Raw genomic sequence first — 13,312 nt, 5'->3', positions numbered from 1 at the left:
TCATTCTTGGGACCAAAAAGGTCCAAAACACCTTTTACTATAGATCTAAGCATACATGAGGCAAGTTGTGAACTTTTTACCTAAAAAGAGTGCTAGATGATGATGATATCTCAGATCCTTGAGCTCAAGCTACTCAGGTTCTTCCTTTACCAACCTCTCCTTTCTCCTTCCAAGCTTCAAACTACCAAAATAGCTTCACAAGATCAAGAGTGTAAGGCTTTCGAGGGTTTCTGAGTCAAGGTGGCTGGTAAAGAGGCTAGGGTTTCAGACATAATGAGGTATTTATATGGCTTAAACCCTAAAAATTATGGTTTTAAGTCTGCTCGCATATGCTGCGCGTACTCCTTGGTACGCTACGCATACGCACCTCCGCCCCCGCATCCAATGTTTCTACTACGCCCTGCGTACGCCAAGCTTACGCCCAACGTACGTCTTCAGTCGTCCCACTCACTAACGGCCCAAATCAAAAGGCCCAACTCAATTAGTCCATCATTACCCTCATAGTCCAACAATAAATTACAAAAATAAATAATTAGCATTACCTCAAATCACAGTTGTTACAATATACTAATTAATTATTTCTAAACTTTTTTGTAGCTTTACATCCCAATCAACATACCACAAGCTCATTGATTTTTGAGTACTTTGGATATTAAGACATTCAAAATGACTATATATGATAGTCATTGAAAGGGAGGCTACTTTTCGGGAAATGAGGATTGGTTTATAGGTATGACGACCAACATCCACAAACTTTTACTAAGAATCAACTACTAGTGTACCGAACCAACTGAGTCAATCCCACTTGAGAGCTTTAAGACGACCCTGGAAAAGACCCCAAACGTACCACAACAAATTGAAAACAGAGGGGATTGTGGGGTGTTTTTGTGTTGGTTCCTGGAGTTGTTGATCACTGGGAAATCAATTTCTACAGAAGGTAAAACGGTCCATGGGCTTTGGGTTATTGAAAACGACTAGCGGAAATTTTTTGGGATACAAAGACAAAAATAATTTAAACATTGTATTTGTAATACCACCTACAGACGCATCATTTATTTAATGAGTAAATTACACGAATGGTCCCTATGGTTTGTGGTAATTTGCACGCTTGGTCCCTAACTTATTTTTTTAACTCGGAAGGTCCCAACTATATGGTTTTTTTACGCGCTTGGTCCCTACTATTTGTTTTTGTTACGCACTTGGTCCCTGTCTTACCTTAAAAAAAACTATTATTTAAATACGGAAAAATGGTAGGGTAGGTAATGTAAGGTGAGAGGGGTAGGGTTGGAGGTGTGTTTAATTAAATAAATTAAAAAAATCAAGGGAAAAATAGTCTTTTTAAGTAAGACAGGGACCAAGCGCGTAACAAAAACAAACAGTAGGGACCTTCCGAGTTAAAAAAAATAAGTTAGGGACCAAATGCACAAATTATCCTATACCATAGGGACCATTCGTGTAATTTGCTCTTATTTAATTTATGTATTTATTATTTGTTTGTTGATTCTAATTGCATTTTATATTTGATAAAACCAAAAGGTATACATTTTATAAAAGCAAAACTTAAACATTTTATAAAAACAAAGTTATACATTATATAAAACCAAAACTTACGCTAAAAGAGAAACCATATGTTACACATGAAAAAACCCTAGGAAACTGTATTCCAAAACCATGGTCCGGAACCGTACTTCGGAATTTCGAAGAGCTCTCCGGAACAAGGTGTTCCGGAAAATGTGGTTATTTTTTATTAAAAAAAATTGATCATTTATGTCTAAAAAGTCACTTATAAGGGTTAGATTACTCAAATTCCCTTAAATATAATTTGTGATTAAGGGGACATAATGAAAATGTTAATAATATAAAGGAATAAAATGTAATATCACAACAAATAGATATGTGGCTAAAGAATATTGATTGGTTGATGAATAGCCAATATTATAAATAATTTAAGGCATGACTTGGCAACAATGTTAAGCCTCAAGTTTTTCCGAGCATTGGCGAGCCACGTCGTTTGTAAAGCGTGACTTAACACGATGATTTTGTATATAATTAATGTAATTTCAACTATTATTATTATTATTATTATTATTATTATTATTATTATTATATATATATATATATATATATATATATATATATAGGGTTAGGTTATATTGTTTCTCCTAACTATTGTGTGTCAGAATGCACAGATCTGGACCACCGGATGGAATAGAATCAAAGGTCATGATCTGAGGGTCTTTGATATTAGAATATGATAACATGTACCATATAATCACACTAATTTCAGCATAAGGGCATTTTAGTCAATTAACCTATATTAAAAAAGGAAATTTTCGAATTTTTAGGGATAATTAATTCTTTTATTTTAAAAAATCTGAATATTTTAAACTAATTCAAATTTAAAAAACCGATTTTATTCTGTCAGAATGATAGAATGCCAAACATAAACTAGTAAATATATTTTTCGATTTTATTCTGTCCGAATGATAGAATGTCAACCATGAACTAGTAAATATATTTTCGATTTTATTCTGTCAGAATGACAGAATGTCAATCATAAATTACTAAATACATTCTAAAAGAATACACAAAATCGATTCTTGAACTAATAATATACCAAATAATTACATCGTATGATTGTGATTCATTGAATAATAACAACATTCTGAAAAAATAACAAGTGTAATTCCTAAAAAATAACAACATTCTTAATTACATTGTATGAGTGTGATCATTCTTTAATTCATTCTTCAAGCATTTCCCATCATGTCTTCAACCATTCTTCAAGCCATTTCTATCACAAATTTATTGCAAAATATTTTGTAGTGATACACTTGTAACAAATGTACATTAAACATATAAACAATTAACTACAATTCTATCAGAATACAACAATAAATATTCTTACAGAATAAACTATTCTTGCAGAATGGTTTTGAATATTCTATCAGAATCGCTATTTTACACCTGTTTATTGTTTTTTACATTCTAAATCCAAACTGAATGACATTCTTACTAACATGAAAACAAGCCTTGAGCAAGCTATATTTACAGACTTCAAAAACATATTACAGCCTTATTCTCCGATGGAGAAAGAAAAACACCCCCAACATGGCGTGTTTATTAACAGGCTATTCACAAATATCATACAAATCAATCATATGTTACTCCATTCACAACATTCTATGTAGAAAAAGAATCAGTGAATAATAACAAAGACTTACATGTGCATCAGTAAAAGATATGTCAACATCTTCCCATTGTCGCATGCAATCGTGGGCTTACTTCAAGTTTTCTCTGCTCCTTTCACAAAAAGGTATAAAAGTCTGCATTTTCACTCTCATTCGTTGAAGACTTTTCACAAACACTTTAAAGGCAGAATTTTGAAGACCAAATTCTAAAGGTATACCTACAATATACAAGATCAGCAATAGAAATAAGTTGACAAACATATTATTATAAAAGATTTGGAATCGGGTTAACTTTATTTGGGAAATTACATCAAGCCTAACATGTTCAAGTTAATTATTGAGTACAAGCTAAAGATGCAAGAAAAATTGAACCTGAGAATTAATAGAAACTTGAAAAACAATTGAAAATCAAATTGTTCAACTGATGTAGTGAATAGAATGTCGGCTACGAAGGAGATAAGAATCAAACCTTACCCTGATTGGTGTTTAATTGGTTTTACATTATTTGGTTATACCCCTATCTTCAAATCGAACCCTTTCCTCTTCAAGATTCGTGTTGAAGCTATCTCTAATCAAACATCCATCGATGTTCAAACTGAAACGAAAATCTGGAAGATGAAGGCTGATTGAAATGGTTTAGATTGATGACAGCAGACGAAAATGATGGCAGGAAACGAAGGTGAAGGACTAGGTCAAATATATTTACTTTATTTCCATAATTGTAGGATTTCAATTATGATCTCCTTAATTAAAAGTACAAAAGGTCCAAAATACCCCTTAATGGTTTATTTAATTATTTATTATTTCTTGAATTCTCATTGGTACATTTAAGCACACAATATTTGTTAAAACGACATTTTGGTAAAGCTTGACCGCAGACACAATCATTGGAGAGATGACATGTCATAGCGGAACTATGACGAACTTTTTAAAACTTTGTGAATAGCAACAAAATAAATTATCTTAGTTGTTCAAAAGAATAAGAAACAAAATAAATAATATTCTTTGGAAAAGTATATTATAAATGATGTTATTATAAATAAACTCGCATATTTTAAATAATGATCTTACACCAACTAATCACCTATTTCATAATGGTTACTGTGAGATGACTTTTTATTGCAAAATGTGTTTTTTAATGCTCTTTCACAAAAAAAGATAAAAAATAAAAAGAATTAAATACTTTTCTTGAAAAACAAATTATATATTGGGTATACATATTTATATCTTGAGAGATTCGAGATTTTTCATATATTTCAAAATATATGATTTTTTTTTTTTTTTTTTTTTTTGGTGTGAGAGAAGTGAACCATTAAAATATATATTTTTCAGCCTAAAATCATTTCATAATAATTCACTGCAAAATAAATATTCATTTTGTATAAAAAAATGTTTGTTTTGTTAGAACTCTTCATTCAGTTTAACTATTTTTACGATTCTTTTTTATTTTAATCCGAGACAATCATCAAGAGCACGGAGGCTGGTAAATTTCAATGGAACAATTTTTTGTGATACTTATTAGTTACGAATTCCATATACCCTTCCAATTTCCAAAATTTGAATCTTGATTATCCAAACCATAGACCAAGACCAAAGGCTGGATGTAGTCTGGTCTTCAGTCAACGTATATGACGTACATTGAATTCATTCATAAATTTCTAATAAACATATGTATAACAACTCATAAAACATTTATTAATGTTTAATAAACAATATTTAAAAGAACCAATGATCGTATTTCCCTCATTTAAATCAAATATTTAATACCTAGAGCAAATTATTAAACGTAATAAACTTTGCCTCCATGATGTGTTACCTAAATAAGTGAAATACGCAACACACTGTAAGACTATTTCTTTTGTTTATAGTTTAGTGGGTCCATGTTTTGTTTACAAATAATGTAATTTCTATAACTGGAAAGAACAAATACAAAAATAATGCAACTGAACACGATATGCATATAGTATAATATAAACTGTGTAGACACATTAATTATTTGATAAAAAAAATGATGAGAAATGAATGAATGGGTGGAGTTATTGAAATCAAAGCTGCCACCACTTTCTATTTTCCATTTGCTTTGCAAGTTGTTCTGCCATTGATGCAAAATTCTCGGACCCACTTTCCAGTTCTTCCGCATTTTCTTTTAATTTCTGTCAAATAAAATGTAAGATTGATTACCACATCACATTAAATGATTAAAAAAGTAAACTGAGTGGATTAAAATTACCAAATATCAGACATTATTATCTATTATCCAACATAAAATTCTTGGACCTAAAATTACCACCACCAGCAGCAGCAGCAGGCACTAAGATAAGTAATGGTGGTGCCATTTTAGATGAATCATTAGCTACAACTAGTCTTCCATCATTATATTATTGCTCAAAAAACATACATATAATAATACAGTATGACAATACACATTCAGATACTATATGTTTGAAATTATTTAAACCCAAAATCCTATAAGAATCGGGGGGCTTAAAGCATAAAGCATATACTTGGAATTTGGAAAGCCAATAGTAGCAATAAAGCTGAAAGTAGAAAGTAGAAAATGGAGAACATTGAAAAATCAAGAGGGGACGAGCATAGAAAAATTAAATAAACTAAATCGATACCTCAAGTTTCATCTGTCGCTCTAGAAGCTTGTCTTTTGCTTCTTGAGCTGCAGCAGCTGCACCCGCTATATCCTAAATAATCAAAATTCAACAAGGTTACAAAATAATATTCTTTTAATTAGTAACAAAATTTTACTTTTTTAAATTAGACTACCGTTTTTCGATATTTAGCTTTGATTTCGTCTGTTGTCCTAGCTTTTGGTTCTGAGCCACCTTCAAGTAATCTATCTCTCTCCACTTGCTTGTCTACATGCCACAACGAAACATTATTAATTCTTTTCTTAAAATTAAAAAATAAATAAATAAGAATAATATATTCTTCAGGATTTGAATCATACTTTTCTCAGTTTTAGCTGGAGCCGGAGATGGTGGCGAAGGAGATTTAGGTTCAGCCTCTATTCTTTCAACAACTATAGAAAAAAAAAATTAGTTAAATAAAAATTATGAGGTGAGAACGATAAATAATTAAAAACTAAGAACCTAATTTGGTTGGCATATCGAGCTCATGATCTCCCAAATCTAAATCTAAATCCAAATCCAAATCTGAAACTGAAAATGGTGTTCTTGAAAACAAGGTTTCAAGCTTAGGAACAAGAACATCTCGAGTTTCCTCTATATTTTCAGTTTCATTTCCCTTATCTCTCTTTATTCCCTTAATGATACCACCAAGTAATCCCGTTGGTGCATTCTGTAAGCAAGACAGGTCACATAAATATGTAAGCAGTTTCATCAAACAAAATACCAATATACAAAATCACATAACAATTCTATTTCAACCTGTTTTCTCTGGCTAAGAGCGAATTTATATGCAGCCTCTTTAGCTTCTGCCACAACTTTATCATGAAGGCGAGGTAAACCCTCCGGTATCCTAAATATCATATACCAAAACCCATCAATCAGTATGTGTGTGTGTGTGTGAGAGAGAGAGAGAGAGAGAGACCTGAAGTCATTTTCAGAGGAGAAAAGAGACAAAACAGAAGATTCACACCCGTACACCTAATGGAGAAGCAAATCTTAAAAGTGACCAAATTTTCAAAAAATTGAAGAAACAATTAATAAAAAACAGGTAATAAAAATTAGATGGGTAAAATGCTAACCATTGCAATATGGCCATTACCAAAAGAGCTCATTGTGTTCTCCATTTTAGTTTTAAAGTTCCATCTGAGAATGGACATTAGAGAAGTTTCTGCCACCACTTTAAGATCTGGCAATGACCTGCAGCAAAATAAGTTAAAATTACAAATATGCCCCTTACAGAAAAGTGAGAAAGAATACTTCACCTGATTTCAACAATTCCAGTCGAATACACTAAAACCACTCCAGATTCCACTTCATTTTTCTTGAAAATTGTAGTCCAGCGACATTGTTTCTCCAAATCAATTTTGCAGATGAAGTTTGGCTTCTCCTGATAGAAGATATATATATATATATATATATATATATATATATATATATATATATATATATATATATATATATATATAATAAAAAACAGCAACATAAATTATATTAAAAAAAAAAAAAAAAAAAAAAAAAAAACTGAAGATGATATAGAACGAAGTGGGGCACCTGAAGTAGAGACTTGGTTGAGTATAAAAGCAGTGAATCCTCACAGCAAATTAAAATGAGTGAATCTACAAAATTCTTCCATGGTTCAATGGGTTGACTCGAGGTTTTTTCTTCAGCTTCTGTTGACTCACTTTCTGGCTCTGTTGACTTTAAAGACTCTTTTTCATTTGTAGTTTCCTGGGATGTGTTTGCAGGATTCTCTTCAGGTAATTCTGGGACAGAAAAACTTTCATCTGCATGCAAACATGTTCCATTAGAAACAACGACAAGTTTTAAATGTTTAAAAAAACAATCATATATAAATTATTTAACTACATTTACAGTTTGTCATGAATTAGCAACCAACTAATTTGTATGTTTCACTTAGTCATTTTATAATGGTACATTTTGAATAACACTAGACATTAAAATATATTAGTGACTAAATGAAAATATAACGAAATAGTTGGTTGCTAAATCATTACATAAACCTTTACATTTATTAGTAGTCTAAGGAATGAAACTTGCCTAAAATGTATACCGAGATTGCAGTTGATTCTTTAGGGTTTACTGAAGAGCAACAGATCTTGTTACCATTATTACTATCCAAAAAGATGATGTGTGAATCTTTGGTCAATAAGAAAGCCACTTCTGTTTCTGGACCACTTGTAGATGTGTTTCCAGATTGTTCCGGAACATTAGTGTCAGTTTGTAAATATGTTTTCATGGCAAGAGAAACAATTGGAGAGCTAGGGTCGACTAAACAGTCAGTAAGAAACAGTACTGATGATGATTGAACATCAAGTACAGCAGCCTGATATGTAAAAAATGAGTTAGAAATGATTTTTAATCAAATAAAAAAAAAATTCTAAATACTGTTGTTATTATGATGCTTACCTTACCGCATTCATGTCCAACAATAATTTTAGCTCCAGAAAATGTATATTGAAGGGTTCGTATAGGTGAATTTAGAACAGAAATGACAGCTGTTGATTGCCATCCATTCCCATGGTGCAAATCAATTTCTGTTATGATATTCAATTATGTTATTAACTTCAAACTGTTGGGAAGATAATAGATGTATGAATTTACAAAAAGGACCTTGACGTTCGGTTTCTGTCACAAGGGGAACATTCGTTTCTTTGGTTTCTCCAACTAACTTGAGTAGATTAACCTGTATATATAGAACATGGAATAAATAAATACTATACCATCTTTTAAAAAGATAATACCTCAAGATCTATTTCAAACAAACTGACTAATGATAGTCAGATACTTTGCAGTTGCATAGATAGGAGGAAATGGTAATTGAGAAAAAAGTTTATACCAGACCACAATTATTGCCAACAGCTAAACTTGATGTCTTTGAGTTAAAATCCAAGGCTGATATTGGTTCACTTGCACCTGGGACTTCGGTTCCTTCAGTATCTTCCACCTAAGGACACATGTTTTTAATCAAAAGATTGAATGATTTATGACATTCTTAACCATACCCATGGCACTCACCTGCAACTCAAGTGTAAAAATCAGGGAGAAAACTGGAAATGTGGCATTCCATATTCTAACAGAGCCATCTTGATAACCTGCAATATATATCCTCTCAACTCCAATATTTTCATCTGAAGATAGTTGACTTTGAAAGCCACCAGTCACAGGCCACTTTCCACTCCCTGGAGTCTTAGGTGATGCTAATTCACTTTTCACAGCCAAAACTGTCTTCAAACATGAAGTTAATAAAAACAAAAGTTAGCACAAATAAAAAAATACAATCCTAGTAGTTATTTATCTACAAATGACAACCTCATTGAGAACTCTTTGAAAATCCCCATCTTTGGGTACAGAACATAGCTTTGAAATAGTCATATTCGGTTCAACAGTTGGTATTGTTACAGGGCATTGAACTGGTTTTACAGATGGACCAGATGTTAATCCGGTCAAACATTCATCATCATACACATGGAGTTGACCTGGGTTGGTCAACACAAAGAGTGAAGTGCAATTACTTTCTGTTGCACCAACATTTGGTACCAATTCTATATCAGCATAAGAGCCATCAAGTGTTAGGTCAAAACGTTTAATAAACTTCAAAGCTTCTATCCCTGATGACAAATCAAGATTCAAAATCTGCAAAACCCAGAATATAAAATAATTAGAAAAGAAAAGAAAAAAATCAGGGACATGGAGTAGTATTTAGTAAAGTGGTTTGAAAGAAATGTTACTGTTAGGACTTCTTCAGATCCAATATCATCGCCTCCATAGACAAAGAGTTGACCGGATCCGTTACGTTGACTATTTGGACACCAATGAAGAACAATAACTGGGAGTCTTTTATCACTTGAAGAGAATTTTAACTTAACAGCATTTTTTGTATTTTTATTTGTTTTCTGATTGTTAGTGGATAAATTCCATAATATAATATCTCCATCTACATAACCAACAGCGAGTATTGACCCATCTGGAGAAACCCAACAGAGAGCACTTATTTCCTTTTCTATCTGCTCTTCATCTGATTTATAATTTATACTTTCACGCTTGATGTCGTTGTTAGAACGAATTACTATTTCGTCCTTCAGTTGGAGATCTTTATAGCCTCTGATGAGTAAAGCTTTATCTTCAGAAACATCCCATAAAATTATCAACCCATTTTGATATGCAATCAGCACTCTGCAGATGAAGAAAACTACTGTAAATTGTGACAGATTGAACTACAGATCATAAAGAAAGAAAATAGGTAATGAATTGCATTGATAAGCCAAAAAGAGAAAGATTAATTATTTTCCATACCTCTTCCCAGTGGAACACGGTTGGGCAAGAAGTCCCACAACAGACTGATGCTCAGGTATTTGAACCCCACCTCCATCTACCAAAATGGAAAGTAGTAATAATTAATTATATGATTTATATAAAAAAGTTACCAACTATCAATTAGTAGAAGTCACTAGTGATAAATTGCATTACCAGCTATGAGATCTGGAGGAATCTGATAGGACATGGGTTGGATATTCCCTTCTTCAATGTCATACTTCAACACAGACAAATATCCATACTCATCTCCAACATACCTGTTTGCAATAGTAGTCAATTAATCATGAACATTCCTATGATCTTTTTACAGTATATTGAAAATTTGAAATGTAAGAAGTTAACTTTTTGGGAAACTCACATGTAATTGGTGCTACAAATTACAGAGAATGCACTTATATTGGATCCCCATTGTAAATTAGCAGCCAACTGCCTCCGTTCTAGATCCCAAACCTTTCAAAATCATAAGCACTTTAGTAAGGGTATAAGAGATGAAATTAAATGGACATATGGATATTATACCTGTACTTCATTTTCATTTGAGACACTGACAAGAAACCCTTGGTTTTGTATGAACTGTAAGAAAACAGAAGAATGTTTGTGAAACAAGAGGTGACATTATTTCTATGTTCGAAAAGATATATTGCATGTAGAACAACATGAAACATAACAAAGTAGTGAATGATAATCCAAAGGGCAAGTTACAGAAAAACCATTATATTTTGAACAGTTTTGTGGTTTGATCACTAATACTTTATTTTTTCCAATCAAACCATAATTTTTCAAGAGTTTTTCCAAATTAACAATTCTGACCTGTTATATTAGGTTTCACTGGTAATTTTGTTATGTTGGGTTTCACCGGCAATTTAGTATACTACCCATTATGACCTGTATATCAAGTCAAAATGGTTAAATTGGAAAAATGTCTGAAACTTTTATGGTTTGATTGAAAAAAATAAAGTATAAGTGTTTAAAACGTAAAACTGTCCAATATATAATGGTTTTCTGTAATATGCCCTAAGCTAAATGCACCAAATATAGACATCATTCATGCTCTCTGTAATGCCTACAATATCTAAGTCTATGTGATTTATTAATTTCTGAATCCAGTATATCACTATATCTAAAGGACAATAAAGAAAAATAAAGCACCAGAGTGTTGTTATGTAGACAATAAAATTCAAACCACCAATATCAACACAAATTAAATATATTATGGGTGTAGAGAAGCTCAAGAACCTCTAGGTTTTTCAAGGGTACTGGCTTTGGAGATATTAAAAGGCATTCAATGTTATCACCACCAATCACCTTTATCCTGCCATCCCTACAGTACCAGAAAAACAAAAAAGAAATCAAGCAAATACTAGTAACAGTAATAGAATAATATTTTATGGGTGTATAGAAGCCAAGAGTGTTGCTCACTATTGAAAAGATGAATATTGTACTCACAGTGTTCCTATAGCTAGTAACTGCTGAAGGGGGTCAAAGGCCAGGATTGATGCAGTAGTTGGGATCCCATAATGAACAACAACACGTGGTTCAAAGTCTTTCAATCGTGGATCATCATCCTGCAAAAAAAGCATGTGTAGATTTTCAAAATTAAAGCAATTTGTAGAATAGATTATCAAAACAGAAGATAGTTTGATAGATTTGAAGGCCCAGTATAGCAAAAACGCATTGGCAAGTATGCTATTTTGCTACAAACAACACAACATATGATAAGAGTAAATACTGTAGCAACCAATTAGAAGAAATGGTATTAGAAAAACTTAGAAATAAGATATGACTTGCAGTAGTTGGCCAGAGATTATATTGTCTATAAACACATGTTCCTAATGCTAAATGGTTTCAGAAGCTGGTTGTGTAGTTTTACCTAATGCAATTTTGCTCCTAAACCCTTGTGTTCATGTACATATGTAAGGTTTGTTAACGAACTACATTGAATTAGGCAGACATCATTTTTACATTTCATGCCGAGATTTTATCCATAAACTACTGATGAGCATTAAACAACTCCATCTATCAATTTCAATGGCTTTCTGTTTCAATTTCCTGTTGTTTCTCAATAATTAAACAAATCGTAACAAGATCAAGCTCCACAAAACGAAAGAGACTAAATTTTGAGCTGATCAGAGACTAAGACACGGAAATATGCAACTGATGAAGCAATTAAATTCGCTAACAAGCCATATATCGAATCTGAAATCTAGGGTGAAAATTACCTCCTGTTGTGATGGTTGCTGCGGAGTTTTGTGAAATAATTTAGCAAACATAACGCAAGATTTGAAGGTTTACGAGCTCCGTAGCTCCTATTGCTTCATAATTCTTCCTGTTTTTCTCTTTAATGGCGTCTTGCGTGTATGCATGTTCTTAGAAATATTTACGATTCCAATCCACGGTTAATCCGAAGTGGTTGGGGACGGTATGTCGTGTTTCGGGTCATAGAAAAATATTTCCATCGCCGGTGGGCCGGTGGCATCACCATGATTTGGGCCAAATGTTGATGCTTTAGTTGGATTGGGTTTCAACTTTTGAAAATGGACCAAACCTTTTGCTTCTTTTTGTTTTTAGATAGGCAAAACCACAGGAAAAAAAAAAAAAAAACACTATGTATAACAATAGTTCACTGCTTAAAAAAACATTTATATTATATTTTGATAAAACTTCAAAAATGGTTACTGTGGTTTTCCTTAGTTTTTAAAAATCTCACAGATGGTCTCTATAGTTTCAAAACTTTTAACAAATGGTCATTTTCGTTAATTCCGTTAGCTTTTGACCGTTAAGTGAAGGGTATTTCTGTCATTTCACTACCATATCGACTATTTATGAAGTTTTGCCTTATATATATATATATATATATATATATATATATATATATATATATATATATATATATATAATTATATAATTATTTAATTTTAATGGGTCTCTCTCTCTCTCAAACATACACCCAAACACACACATAAAATCCCGTTTCTTATTTTTCATCTTCATCTTCTAAATCAAAAGTCAAATTAGAGTTTTGTGTTTCAAAAATCAAATTACAACACTTGTACAGCCATTTGTGCAAAGAGTTCTACAGCTCACAAAGGATGATTAATCAAATTTAAATGTGATTTTTCTTATAGAAGTATATTGTCCATGATGGTG

General features: G+C 32.0%; 1 protein-coding gene across 2 annotated transcripts; it reads right to left on the bottom strand.

Annotated features, from left to right (window-relative positions):
• Positions 1–5,030: 5,030 nt before the first annotated feature.
• On the bottom strand, positions 5,031–12,673 carry LOC111919775 (uncharacterized). 2 transcript variants are annotated; one of them, XM_052766015.1, is made up of 24 exons: positions 12,385–12,673; positions 11,612–11,730; positions 11,402–11,486; positions 10,685–10,738; positions 10,524–10,615; positions 10,319–10,422; positions 10,145–10,220; positions 9,580–10,024; positions 9,161–9,484; positions 8,867–9,076; positions 8,688–8,795; positions 8,462–8,534; positions 8,258–8,385; positions 7,889–8,174; positions 7,382–7,614; positions 7,093–7,217; positions 6,910–7,027; positions 6,753–6,808; positions 6,590–6,680; positions 6,293–6,500; positions 6,151–6,222; positions 5,967–6,058; positions 5,813–5,884; positions 5,031–5,344 (listed from the first exon to the last, which is right to left on the bottom strand). In XM_052766015.1, the coding sequence occupies exons 1-24, from the start codon at positions 12,433–12,435 to the stop codon at positions 5,237–5,239; spliced, it is 3,330 nt and encodes a 1,109-aa protein (XP_052621975.1). In that variant the 5' UTR covers positions 12,436–12,673; the 3' UTR covers positions 5,031–5,236. The 2 variants fall into 2 exon arrangements, with proteins under 2 accessions (XP_052621975.1, XP_052621976.1); XM_052766016.1 differs by lacking the exons at positions 11,612–11,730; positions 12,385–12,673 and adding an exon at positions 10,976–11,050.
• Between the last annotated feature and the right edge of the window lie 639 nt (positions 12,674–13,312).

The sequence above is a fragment of the Lactuca sativa genome, chromosome 8, assembly GCF_002870075.4.
Source record: "Lactuca sativa cultivar Salinas chromosome 8, Lsat_Salinas_v11, whole genome shotgun sequence".
Taxonomy (NCBI): domain Eukaryota; kingdom Viridiplantae; phylum Streptophyta; class Magnoliopsida; order Asterales; family Asteraceae; genus Lactuca; species Lactuca sativa.
Note: the sequence above shows the minus strand (reverse complement) of the source record. Positions and strands in the feature narration are given on the sequence as shown.